The sequence below is a fragment of the Rhinatrema bivittatum genome, chromosome 4 (genome assembly GCF_901001135.1).
Source record: "Rhinatrema bivittatum chromosome 4, aRhiBiv1.1, whole genome shotgun sequence".
Taxonomy (NCBI): Eukaryota; Metazoa; Chordata; class Amphibia; order Gymnophiona; family Rhinatrematidae; genus Rhinatrema; species Rhinatrema bivittatum.
Window position 1 is genome coordinate 485388764 of NC_042618.1, and position 13306 is coordinate 485402069.

The window sequence follows — 13306 nt, forward strand, 5'->3', positions numbered from 1 at the left end:
CCTATAATGTAACACTGTCCAAACACTGAGCTAAGACAAAGTTGAATTGTGGGTACTGAGGGAAGCAGTACTGAATTGTAAATAAAGAAAGTACACTGTTCTGAAGGGAAGACAGTCTACTGTTGTACATGTGTAAAGTTGTAACAAAGATATACTGTTTTAAGCAAGCCTGGAATCAGACTAATTTGTCTCTAGGCCTGTGGGAATCACTGCTTGTTCCCACGCTTCCACTTTTTTAAATGTGTGGAATACCTTTGATCTGGTCTTCAAAGATAGCATTTTTAAACAACGTCCATTCCTGATATAAACTTGATCTTTGAGGAGAGACAAAATGGAGGAGTGAAGAGAGGATGTGCTTGTTGAACTCCCGGGCTGGTCTCGTTTTTTTTGTGCTGTTATTACCTCTGAAGATTATCATGCTGCATACAAAAAGAAAGGGGAAGGTAAGGGAGATAACCTCGACCCCCCTTAGACCTACCCCAGTTCAAACGAGAATCCGGGAATACTTCTCTGCAGTGGGGGTATCTCCAGGAGAGTCGGCTTTGACACAGGAGGAGGTGCAGAATCCGGAGCTCCGGATACACCTTCCCACCCTGCCCAAGTCGGTGCGCTGGAGTCAGTGGAAGCCTTGTTGCTGGAGATGCAACGAATGGAAGAAACTATCGAGGAGGGCCCAGCTGCCAGCGCGACAAGGCAGACCCAGATCGAGGGGACCTTAACCGCCCTGAGAGAGATGAACATTGGCGTACTGAGCGGAGGGGACAGATTCCTGCCAGAAACCACCGCCGAGGGAAGGAGTCAGTTAGAACAGGCTGAGCAGCAGATTGAGACGTGAACCTCAACGGTAAATATAATGGACATTAAACTTTTAAATAAGCCAGAGACTGTTACTCTAGATTCGTTGTGGAATGGGATATCAATACTTGAAAAAGCGATAATTTCTTTAACAGTAATGGTCAAAGGTTTCCAAGATCAATTCAATGTGGTTAACCCTGTGGTTCTAGCGAATGCGACGAAAATTCAAGAGTTGGATGTACAAATTAACCAAATCAAGCAATTACAAACGGACTTGATACAAAGGGACTCCAGGATAGAGAAAAGAATGGAAATTCTGGAAAATAATCTTAGATATAACAATCTAAGATTTATTAATTTCCTAAATGTAAATTAGTATCCCACTTGGAACAGCTTAAGAAATTTCTTCAAGAGTCACTATCTATAGCTCTCTGTGAATTGCCAAAAAATTTGAAAGCCTTTTTTGTACCTGGGTTGGATCAGAGAAGTGGTGGAGAGTCAGGGGACAGTGAAAATTGAGGTCAGCGTCCAGAGTCACTATCCCCAATTGAAGATCTCTCAGGTTTTCTTGAAACAACACAAGAAGAGCAAATAGAAAAGAGAGGTGTACTTTTGGTGAAATTTTCAACAGCAGCTGAGAGGGATTTGGTATTAAAGAGTTTCTTTCGTAATAGAAATAAGCTATACCTTAGTGGGAAAATATGGATTTTTCCAGATATAATAAGACAGACTCAATTACAAAGAAAGAAATGTCTTACTCTCTATCCTAGAGCACGACAACTAGGTGCAAAAATAAGGATAACATTTCCGTGTAAATGTATTTTGAATCTAGAAAACACTAGATATGTTTTTCTGGAACCAGACCAATTGAAAATTTTCTTGAATTCAAAAGATGAGCTTAGACCTGAGCTGCCTACTAGTACCGGATAAATTAAGAAATCTCCAACTACTCTCTTCTTACTATTGTATGTACTAGGATGAGTAAATATGCACTTAATTTCCTTTTTTGTTCTCTCCATATTACATAGTTAAATCAGGCAGAGTTTAATGAGTAAATTCTGTATTAAGATATTACTAGATAATTTCCTTTTTGTATTGCTATTTGGATGAGTTCCAAAAGTTTATTATATTGTATTTTGGAAATATATATATAATCTGTCTGAAATAATATGGCATGTATTAATGCTTATCTTTAAATTTGAAAATTCAATACCGTTCAGTTTTTTCCTAACCATTTTCCTCATTTTCTCATAATCTTCCTTATGAACATTAAGAGGTAGATCTTTAAAAAGTACGCCGGATTTTATAAGATACGCGCGTAGCCACGCGCAGCCTGCCTCCGTTCCCTCCGAGGCCGCTCCGAAATCAGAGCGGCCTCGGAGGGAACTTTCCTTCCGCGTCCCCCCACCTTCCCCTCCCTTCCCCTACCTAACCCACCCCCCGGCCCTACCTAAATCCCCCCCCCCACCTTTGTTGGGCAAGTTACGCCTGCTTCAAGCAGGTGTAACTTGCGTGCGCCGCCTCGCATCCCCCGGCACAGGCCGCAGTGCCGGGGGACTCGGGACCGCCCTCCCGGCCCGCCCCCGAACCGTCGCCACGCCCCCAGACCAGCCCCCTGACACGCCCCCTCCCGCCCCTTTTACGAAGCCCCGGGACTTATGCGTGTCCCGGGGCTTTGCGCGCGCCAGCGGCCTATGCAAAATAGGCCGCTAGCGCGTGAGTGCCCTGCACACATAAATCCGGGAGGATTTATGCGTGCAGAGCTTTTAAAATCTAGCCCTAAATGTTTATGGCCTGGGTTTTATGCAATAAATGCATAATACCTGTGTAAGTAGGCATTTGAAAATTGCTACAATATATACCATTAAATTGACCATAGGATTTACTCACGTATGTGCACTTTACGTGCGTAAATATCTTTTACATAAGAACGTAAGATATGCCATACTGGGTTAGACCAAGGGTCCATCAAGCCCAGCATCCTGTTTCCAACACAAATCACAAGTACCTGGCAAGTACCTAAACATTAGATAAATCACAAGCTACTATTGCTTATTAATTACCGTAATGGCAATTAATGGATTTTTCCTCTAAGAACTTATCCAAACCTTTTTTTAAACCCAGTTACACTAACTGCTGTAACCAAATCCTCTGGCAATGAATTCCAGAGCGTAACTATGCACTGAGTGAAAAATAATTTTCTTTGATTTGTTTTAAATGAGCTACTTGCTAACTTCATGGAGTGCCCCCTCGTAGACTTCTATCATATCCCCCCTCAGTCGTCTTTTCTCCAAACTGATCAGCCCTAAATTCTTTAGCCTTTCTTCATAGGGCAGCCATTCCATGCCCCTTATCATTTTGGTTGCCCTTCTCTGCACTTTCTCCAGTGTAGCTATATCCTTTTTGAGATGCAGTGACCAGAATTGCAGCTTTTTTTGATCACCACAGCACACCGAGCCGAAGATTTCAATGTGTTATCCACTATGGTGCCTAGATCTATTTCCTGGGTGGTAACTCCTGAGATAGAACCTAACATTGTGTAACTACAGCAAGGGTTATTTTTCCCTATATGCATCACTTTGCACTTGTCCACGTTAAATTTCATCTGCCATTTGGAAGCCCAATCTTCCAGTCTTGCAAGGTCCTCCTGCAATTCACTATAATCCATTTAAGATTTAACTATTCTGCATAATTTAGTGACATCCCCAAATGTGATCACCTCATTCGTTGTACCCCTTTTCAGATCATTTATAAATATATTAAAATGCACTGGTCCAAGTACAGATCCCTGAGGTACTCCACTGTTTACTTTTATCCAATGTGAAAACTGACCATTTAATCCTACTCTCTGTTTCCTGTCTTTTAACCAACTTGCAATCCACAAAAGGACATCGCCTCCTATCTCATGACTTTTTAGTTTTCTTAGAAGCTTCTCATGTGGGACTTTGCCGAACACCTTCTAAAATCGTCAGCTCAGTGTGCTGCAGCAGTCATAAAAGCAAACAGAATGTTAGGAATTATTAGGAAGGGAATGGTTAATAAAAAGGAAAATGTCATAATGCCTCTGTATCGCTCCATTGTGAGACCGCACCTTGAATACTGTGTACAATTCTGGTCGCCGCATCTCAAAAGATATAGTTGTGATGGAGAAGGTACAGAGAAGGGCAACCAAAATGATAAAGGGGATGGAACAGCTCCCCTATGAGGAAAGGCTGAAGAGGTTAGGGCTGTTCAGCTTGGAGAAGAGATGGCTGAGGGGGGATATGATAGAGGTCTTTAAGATCATGAGAGGTCTTGAATGAGTAGATGTAATCGGTTATTTACACTTTCAAATAATAGGACTAGGGGGCATTCCATGAAATTAGCAAGTAGCACATTTAAGACTAATTAGAGAAAATTCTTTTTCACTCCATGCACTATAAAGCTCTGGAATTTGTTGCCAGAGGATGTGGTTAGTGCAGTTAGTGTAGCTGGGTTCAAAAAAGGTTTGGATAAGTTCTTGGAGGAAAAGTCCATTAACTGCTATTAATCAAGTTTACTTAGGGAATAGTCACTGCTATTAATTGCATCAGTAGCATGGGATCTTCTTAGTGTTTGGGTACTTGCCAGGTTCTTGTGGCCTGGTTTGGCCTCTGTTGGAAACAGGATGCTGGGCTTGATGGACCCTTGGTCTGACCCAGCATGGCAATTTCTTATGTTCTTATCCCAATACACCACATCCACCTGTTCAACTTGTCCACGTTTATTCACCCCTTCAAAAAAATGTAGGAGATTTGCAGGAGAAAATGACTATGTTATATCTTACATTTACACATGTAAATCTTTTGAAAATTCACCTGTATATGTCCTCCCTTCAGTTATCATGTCAAATTTGATCATTTTGTGATCACTATTGCCAAGTGGCCCTACCACCATTACCTCTTTCATCAAATCACATGTTCCATTAAGTATTAGATATAAAATAGCTCCCTCCCTTGTCGGTTCTTGTATAGATCATGAAACATTTATTTCTTCTAGAAAATTTACCTCTTTAGCATGCCCTGATGTGACATTTTCCCTTGTCAATACTGGGGTCATTGAAATCACCCATTATTACTGTGTTGCTATTTTTGTTAGATTCCCTAATTTCTGTTAGCATTTCATCATCTCTCTGACCATTCTTGCCAGTAGTACATTCCCATTGCTATTCTATTCCCCTTCTCACATGGAATTTCTAGCCATAAAGATTCAAAATTGCATTTTATTTTCTGTAAAACATTTACTTTGTTTGACTCAATGCCCTCTTTAATATGCAGTATCACCCCTCCACCAATTTGATCAATCCTATCACTGCAATATAATTTGTACCCTGGCATTTACCTGCTTGGAGTGGCAGTTATTACCTTTAACAGAACACATGGGTGTAATCTGCACGGAGCAGCAGTTACTAAAACAAGCAGATTGCTGGGCAGACTGGATGGACCATCTCGTCTTTATCTGCTGTCATAACTATGTACCTGAATCACTAAGGGTTTTTCCCATAGACACAAAATGGGAGAAAAGACTTAATGAATCTGGCTGTATGTTAAGTATTGCAGTGTCCCATTGGTTAACCTCCTTCCACCAGGTCTCTGAATGGCCCCTCTTCTTACTTGTTCCTTTGACTCTCATCAGGAAGCCATCATTCATGGCTCCTCTTCTCACTCCTTCCAATGGCTCTGATGAGGAAGATATCATGATCGGCCTCTCTTCTCATTTCTTCCTATGGCTCTCATCAGGAAGCCATCATTCTTGGCCCCTCTTTTCACTCCATCATAAGAACATAAGAACTGTCATATGGATCAGACCAAGGTTTATCAAGCCCAGTATCCTATCTCTGACAATCGCCAATCCAGGTTACAAGTACCTGGTAGATCCCATAAAGTAGATCTAATTCTTGTTACTCCCAGGGATAGCAATAGCTTCCTTTAGTCTGCCTGGCTAATAACGTGTCATGGATTTTTCCTTCAGGAATTTATCCAAACCTATTTTAAACCCTGCTATGCTAGTCGCCTTGATCATGTCATCTGGCACAGACTCCACAACTTGATAGTGTGCTGAGTGAAAAAGTGTTTATATGATTTGTTTGAATCTGCTAGTTGTTAGCTTCATAGAGTGTCCCCTTATTTTAGAATTATCTGAAGTCCATTACCTGCTATTAATTAAGTTTACTTAGGGAATAGCCACTACTATTAATTGCATCAGTAGCATGGGATCTTCTTAGTGTTTGGGTACTTGCCAGGTTCTTATGGCCTGGTTTGGCCACTGTTGGAAACAGGATGCTGGGCTTGATGGGCCCTTGGTCTGACCCAGTATGGCATGTTCTTATGTTCCTTTCCATTGGAAAATATTTGATTTTTGTGAATCATTAATTCCTTTCAGGTATTTGAAGGTCTGTATCATATCTCCCCTGTCTCTTCTCTCATCCAGGGTAGACATATTAAGGTTCTTCAGTCTCATCTCATATAGCTTTCCGTACAGATCCATAACATATTGGTTGCCTTTCTCTGGACTGCTTTCATTCTGTCCATATCCTTTTTAAGATGAGGTCTCCAGAACTGAACACAGTATGACAGGTGAGGCATCACCAGTGATCTGTGGAGGGGCATTATCACCCTCTTTTTCCTACTGGTTATGTCTCTTTCTAGCCTCAGCCACTGTCTTGTCACATTGCTTCACTGCCTTCAGATCATCACACACTGTCACCCCGAGGTCTCTCTCCCAGTCCATGCACATCACATCAGTCTCTTGCGTCCCCAATACATCCAACTCCTTCAGATGCATGACTCTGCATTAAATCCCAACTGTCAAATCTTCAACCACTCTTCAAGCTTTACAAGGTCACATCTCATTCTTGCTACTCCTTCAGGTGTGTCCACTCTGTTGCAGATCTTAATGTCATCTGCAAAAAAACCATATTTTACCTTCTAGACCCTTTGCAATATTATTCACAAAGATATTGAACCGATCCTTTTTTTTATTTTTTATTTATACATTATCCAATATATATTCAAGAAAAATATTACTTGAATTTGTAACTGCAGAGAAAGCAGGAAAGAAAGAAAAAGAAAATAGGATTAGGGAAAACAAAACCAATATCTCTATACAATCAAGTCCACAAAAAAGGGGAAGTTCCAAACACAACCCCAAAAATATACCTAATATAACAAGAAACACGATCTGACTATACAGGAAGACTATATTAATAAATCATATAAGCTACAGACATAATACATCTATTCACCAGTTGAAGAAGTGGGAATAGATACAGAAGGAATTTTATCTGACAAAAAGTTTGATAGTTGTTCAGGTGTAAAAAACACATAGGTATTATTCTGAAATGTAATTACACATTTACATGGAAATGTTAACAGACAGAAAGCTCCTATGTCAAGCACCTTAGATCTTAATGTCAGAAACTGCCTTCTTTTTAACTGTGTTGGTCTAGACAAGTCAGGATAGATACTAATCTTAAGCCCCAAGAAAGTCTCTGATCGATGACGGAAAAATAACTTCATTATCCATAAGAAAAGAAACAATCAGCGTGGAAGGTGTCACAAGGTCTTCCTGAGTAGATACAAATACTTTTGTTATATCTAGGATTGGAGAGACCGAGGTAATAACTTGTAGACCATTTTGATTTGAAGATTCCTTCTTGAAAGAAGGGATATAGTAGGCCCTAGAGATAATTGGTACAGCTTGCTCAGAAGTTTTCAAAACCTGAATCATATATTTCCTCCACATGTCTTTAGAGGGAACCAGTGGATCTTTAGGAAAATTTAAAATACGGAGATTTCTCCCACATATTTGATTCTCTAGCTGTTCCATTTTGTACGAAAGTAACTCATTTTTTAAAAAAATATTCTGCTGGAAACCAGAATGACCAAGAATTTCCTTCTTCATCGAAGAATAAGAAGCTTTATTCTCTTCCACAATCTTTTCAACCAAATCCAGGCGCTGTTCCATTTTGTTAAAGCAATTAACTAAAGGATTAATTTGAAGGAACAAATTCTCATTTAAAGACTGGATTGCTTCCCAAATAGAATCTAAGGTAATGCAATCTGATCTTACCAGAAGAAATTTCTGAGAAGCGGTTGAAACTAATCCACTCTCCTGTTGACGAGTTCCCCCGTAGCCTGCAGCCTCTCTGGGTCCAGTGAAGGTTTCAGTGGGGTTCACCTCAGATCCACCATTATTCAGAGGCTCAGGGTAACATTATCCAACCTGTCGCCCTGCTCCACACCGTGAAACTGTTCCGCAAATCTTGCCTCAGCCGGATTTTCTGGGGCCCTACAATCAGCTGGGGACAGTGATGTTTGTAGTTCCTGAAGGGCAGCGAGTTCTGCTTCCTCTCGCGCACCCCGCAGCGAACCTCCTCCCGGCGTCCGGTCTTTCTGAAGCAGGTGAGCGTCCATTGGCCCAGTAACTTGTGGGGAGAGAAGCGCTGATGTCAAGTCGTATTTCCTCACAGAATGCAGCATAATGAAAATTAGAGGAAAGAATCCGACGGAGCTACATCAACTGCATACTGTCAGGTCGGCCATCTTAGATCCTCGATATTGAACCAATCCTTGAGGAACTCCACTTATTACTCTTCCTTCTTCAGAATAGGTGCCATTTACCATTACTCACTGAAATCTGTCAATCAGCCAATATTAATTCCATTCCCCCACATTGGGACCCGCTCCCAGGCTTCTCATTTTATTTATAAGCCTCCTATGTGGGACTGTATCAAAAACCTTGCTGAAATCCAAGTAAACCACATCAATTGCTCTTTCTTGACCCAATTTTCTAGTCATCTAATCAAAAAAATCTCTCAGATTCATTTAACAGGACCTTCCTCTGGCAAAACCAGATTACAATGGTTTACTGGTACTTTCTGGTAAAACCAGGTTACAACTGTTTACTGCTTCTTTCTGTTTCCTCCTCAACGTGAAACGTACTGGATTTGGTATTATTCCTGTACCATAGTCAGAGGGACTGATTTTCAAAAGCATTTACATGCTTAAAACTGAGTACACCGCATGTAAATACATTCTACCTGTGTTAAGTCAACTTCTGAAAATTGCTACAATATATGCCATTGAATTGTCAATAGGTTTTATCCATGTTAAATGCATTTAACTTGGGTAAATGGCTTTTGAAAATTGCAACGATAGTATGTTACATTTACATGCATAATCCCCTGTGAAAATTAATCTATTTGTATAGAGGTACATACAGGTTTCCTGAATCCAAAGAGACAATAGCCATACCACTCCTTCACACACAATGAATGACTATCACATATTGGCTTAACTGGTACTACATTACAATGGTTCTTTTCCTACCTTTCTGAACGAACATACCAAGTAGTGATCAACAACATCCCATCAAAAATGATTGACCTCAAAACTGGAGTTCCCCAAGGTTCAGCCTTATCTGCTACCCTCTTCAACATATACCTCCTACCCATCTGCCAACTACTAAAAGATCATGGAATCCCACACTTCCTCTACGCTGATGACATTCAGCTTCTAATTCCCATACAAAACTCAATTGAAGACACATACAAAAAAAATCAGATCTACTTATCTCAATCAAGCATCTACTAAATTCCCTGAAACTCATAATCAACTTCGACAAAACTGAAATCATACTCATGGATAAAAAACCCAATCCAACTCCACCACCCCTGACAATACTAGATAAACAAATGATATCTATAATCCCTACTACCCATACCAGGAACCTTGGAGTTACTCTCTTTCAAGTCCCACATAGCAAATAAAATGAAAGAAGGATACCACAAGCTACTAACCCTAAGACATATAAAGCCATTTCTCAACCCTTCTGACTTCAGAACCGTCCTGCAACTACTTATTTTCTCCACCTTCGACTACTGCAACTCATTACTTATTGGAATCCCTTCATCATCCCTCAAACCACTCCAAATACTGCAGAACTCAGCTGCCAGAATCCTTACAGGAAAAAAAAGAAATGAGCACATAACACCCATTTTGACCTCTCTTCACTGGCTACCTATTTCTGCGCGTATTACCTAGAAATCAATGACCATCATTCACAAAATCCTAAACGATGATCTTCATGGACTAAAAGGCTTAAACATAACCCCCCAAAACCCACTAAGAAACCTACGCTCTAACAACGCAGGATACTTAAACATCCCCACCATAAGAGACGCTCATCTTTCAACTACACGAGAAAGAGCATTTTCCATTGCTTCCCCCAAAATTTGGAACACCCTACCTAAAGCCCTGAGAACCCAGCACAACCTGAAAACATTTAAAAAAGACCTAAAAACATTTTTATTCCGCAAATTCTATTCTAACTATCAGACACCTGATCATCCCAGCTCTCAACCGAACTCGCATACATAATCCTCTTTCTTCCTGCTCTCCTGATGTACCCCCTTACCCTCCCTTTTCACCCCTCCCTGCTCTCTGACGTTAAATTTTATGAAAATGTTCTCCTCACTCTACTGTTATTCATCTATTAAGAAAAATGTATATTGTTCACAAAGCTCTACTGTGCCCAACTACTATGATAATTGCATTTTGTTGTATGATAATTGCATATTTTGTAAACCGTTATGATGGCTCTACTGAATAAAGGTATATAAAACTCTACAAATAAATAAATAAATAAATTAGCACAAGAACACTATGAAAACTGGAAGAGGACAAGAGAGGTGTCTGTGAGGAGAATGATGGCAAGAAAAAAGAGAAGGAAAAGAAAAACGATAGACCATGTGGATATTAAGGAGGAGGAGAGAGATTCAGTGGGAAGATAGTTGAAGATGAGGGAGGCCACAGGTTAATTATAGAGAAGGAGATAAAGATAGACCTTTCCGATACTGGAGGAAGAAGAGATGCAGGCTGTAAGGATATTGGAGAGGAGGAGAGACAAACTGTAGGGAGATTAGAGGAGGAGAGATAGGCCGTAGGGAGAAGAGAATCACCATGGTTATAGGGGTGATTATGGTGAGATGCAAGGAGCTGTGAGAACTGAAACTATACAATACTATGGAACAGGCCAGATAATATTTTGAAGAATCCAGATCATATTGATGGAGACAATAAATAAACTGGAAAACACAATGCTATAATTAATATTAGAACAAATTTACTACAATCTAGCTGAACTGTGTGATTCTAATGATTTTTAAAATCAGTATTTTGATGCTGTTATGGGAATACAAAAATAATGAAAACACAGATGGTATTTACCTCTCTCCTTACAGAGAACAAACAGGAACTCAGCTGCAATCTGTTTAACATCCAGATCAACATGTGTCATCAAACGCACCAGTTTATTCCGAACTGTAGTGCCCACCTCTGGTCGATTACTCACATCTCTGAGGGGAGGCAAGACCTAATACACACAGCAGACATGCAACAGGAAGAGATTACTCACATTTTTAATGGGAGATAACATCTAGAAACACACTCACTGCATAAGGAAAACAGAAAGATTACGCACATCTCTGAGGGGAGGCAAGACCTAATAACACACACAGCAGATACGCAACAGGAAGAGATTACTCACATTTTTAATGGGAGATAACATCTAGAAGCACACTCACTGTTATGCACACTGCCCGCGGGTCCCCCCGCGAGCAGGCTCCACTCACCTCGCTTCTGCTGCTGCCCAACCCGGCCGGACGCCGCTGAAGTCGGGCCTCTCATGCGGCCAGAGCCGCGGACTTGCTTTTCCCCTGCGGCCCGGAGGCCGCCCATCGGGTTCCCTCTTTATTGCGCCTGGAACCACGGACTTTCTGTCATCTTCGCGGCACGGAGCAGCCGCCGACATCCCCGTGATCATCGCAGCCGGTGGCTGCAAGCCCCGGCCTGGAATGGCGGCTGGAACCGCCTCTGGGGCCTCCTGCCGCGGCTGGAGCCGCTGCCGACTTTGGGGCCTGCCTTCAGGCCCAGCCCTGCTCTTGCGTGGAGGACGTCGGTACAGGACCACTCTCCACGGTCCGGCACAGTCAGCTTCCTGTTTCCTGCCTTCTAGGTGCGCGGCCGCGCCTCTCTTCTATATTTAAAGGGCCCACGGCCGGATATGCCCTGGGACCCACCTTTGTGACTATTTCCTGTGTTAGCCCTATAAAAGGGCTGGTCTTGCCATTGTTCATTGCCTTGCATTGGAGTGACTTCAGTCTGGAGGCTCCTGCCTGCCAGAGCTCCATCGGGTCTTCTGTCTTCTTCGTGGAGCTCCTCGTCTCGTCTGCTTCATACCACGTCTTCGTGTCAGTCCCCGTCCAGGTGTCCTGGTGTCTCATCTCCTGATGTCTCGCTTCCTGGTGTTCTAGCCCTCCTTGGTGTTCGTGCTTGCTCCGGAGCCTTCTGTTCTGCCGGCCGTGGATCTCTGGGTGACGCAGCTTCATCATGGGAGATGCCGGCAATGGACTGGTGTCCTGTGCTCCTGAGTCATCTTGTCCTGCCAGCCTTTGTGGAGCTCCGGATGACATCTGGCTCCATTGTTGAAGGTCTGCCTTGGCTGGATTCTTCCCTGCACTTGTCCCGCTCTCCTCGTGGTCTGTGACCAGCCTCCTTGGGCTGTGTAGGGCGCGTAGTGGGACAGGGTGGTCCGTGACCAGCCCACTGGGTCCACCCGTGAAGGTGGGCTGAGTAGGGCGCCCTGAGAGACAGTGCCAATATCTACCTGCCCAGCTCCTCATCTCGTCTGGATTTCGTCAAGTTCCTCGTCTTGCCTCTGATGCCGTTGCATCAGCCTTGGTGTCATGTCTTCAACAGCCCTGGTGTCATGTCTTCAATAGCCTTCGTGTCATGTCTTCAATGGCCTTGGTGTCATGTCTTCGCTTCAACCCTCGTCTGTGATGCCGTTGCATCAATCTTGGTGTCATGTCTTCGTGTCAAGGCCTCCATCTGCCCTCATCCTCAGGCCGGCCTGCTGCTCCATGCTGATCCAAGCGGCAGGTCCGAAAGGGCTCAGAAAGGTCGGAGGACCGTTCCCCTACTAACATCATCTAGTTGTTGGTGCTGGGAGCTTGCAGGCCCAGCAGAGGGTAAGACCGTGTCTCTGCCATCCTGGGATACGTCTCCAACCCTCGGTTCGGTCCTGGATTCGTCTGGGGTCAGGCTGAGGCCCATGGGCACACAAAATCACCCCTTTCACAACACTCACTGCATAAGGAAAACAAAGATTACGCACATCTCTGAGGGGAGGCAAGACCTAATAACACACATACACAGCAGACACGCAACAGGAAGAGATTACTCACATTTTTAATGGGAGATAACCTCTAGAAACACACACTCACTGCATATGGAAAACAGAAAGATTACATCTCTGAGGGGAGGCAACACCTAATAACACACACACAGCAGACATGCAACAGAAAGAGATTACTCACATTTTTAATGGGAGATAACATCTAGAAACACACACTTACTGCATATGGAAAACAGAAAGATTACATCTCTGAGGGGAGGCAACCCCTAATAACACACACACACACATACACACA

At 42.6% G+C, this 13306-nt stretch overlaps 1 protein-coding gene across 4 annotated transcripts in view; it reads right to left on the reverse strand.

Annotated features, from left to right (window-relative positions):
- LOC115089258 (synembryn-B-like) overlaps window positions 1–13306 on the reverse strand; it is a 234028-nt gene that overhangs the window by 95284 nt on the left and 125438 nt on the right. For all 4 annotated transcript variants that reach the window (XM_029597384.1, XM_029597383.1, XM_029597386.1 and 1 more), the window contains exon 7: window positions 11043–11187. In XM_029597384.1, coding sequence (XP_029453244.1) covers window positions 11043–11187 — 145 coding nt within the window. The remainder of the gene's footprint in view (window positions 1–11042; window positions 11188–13306) is intronic.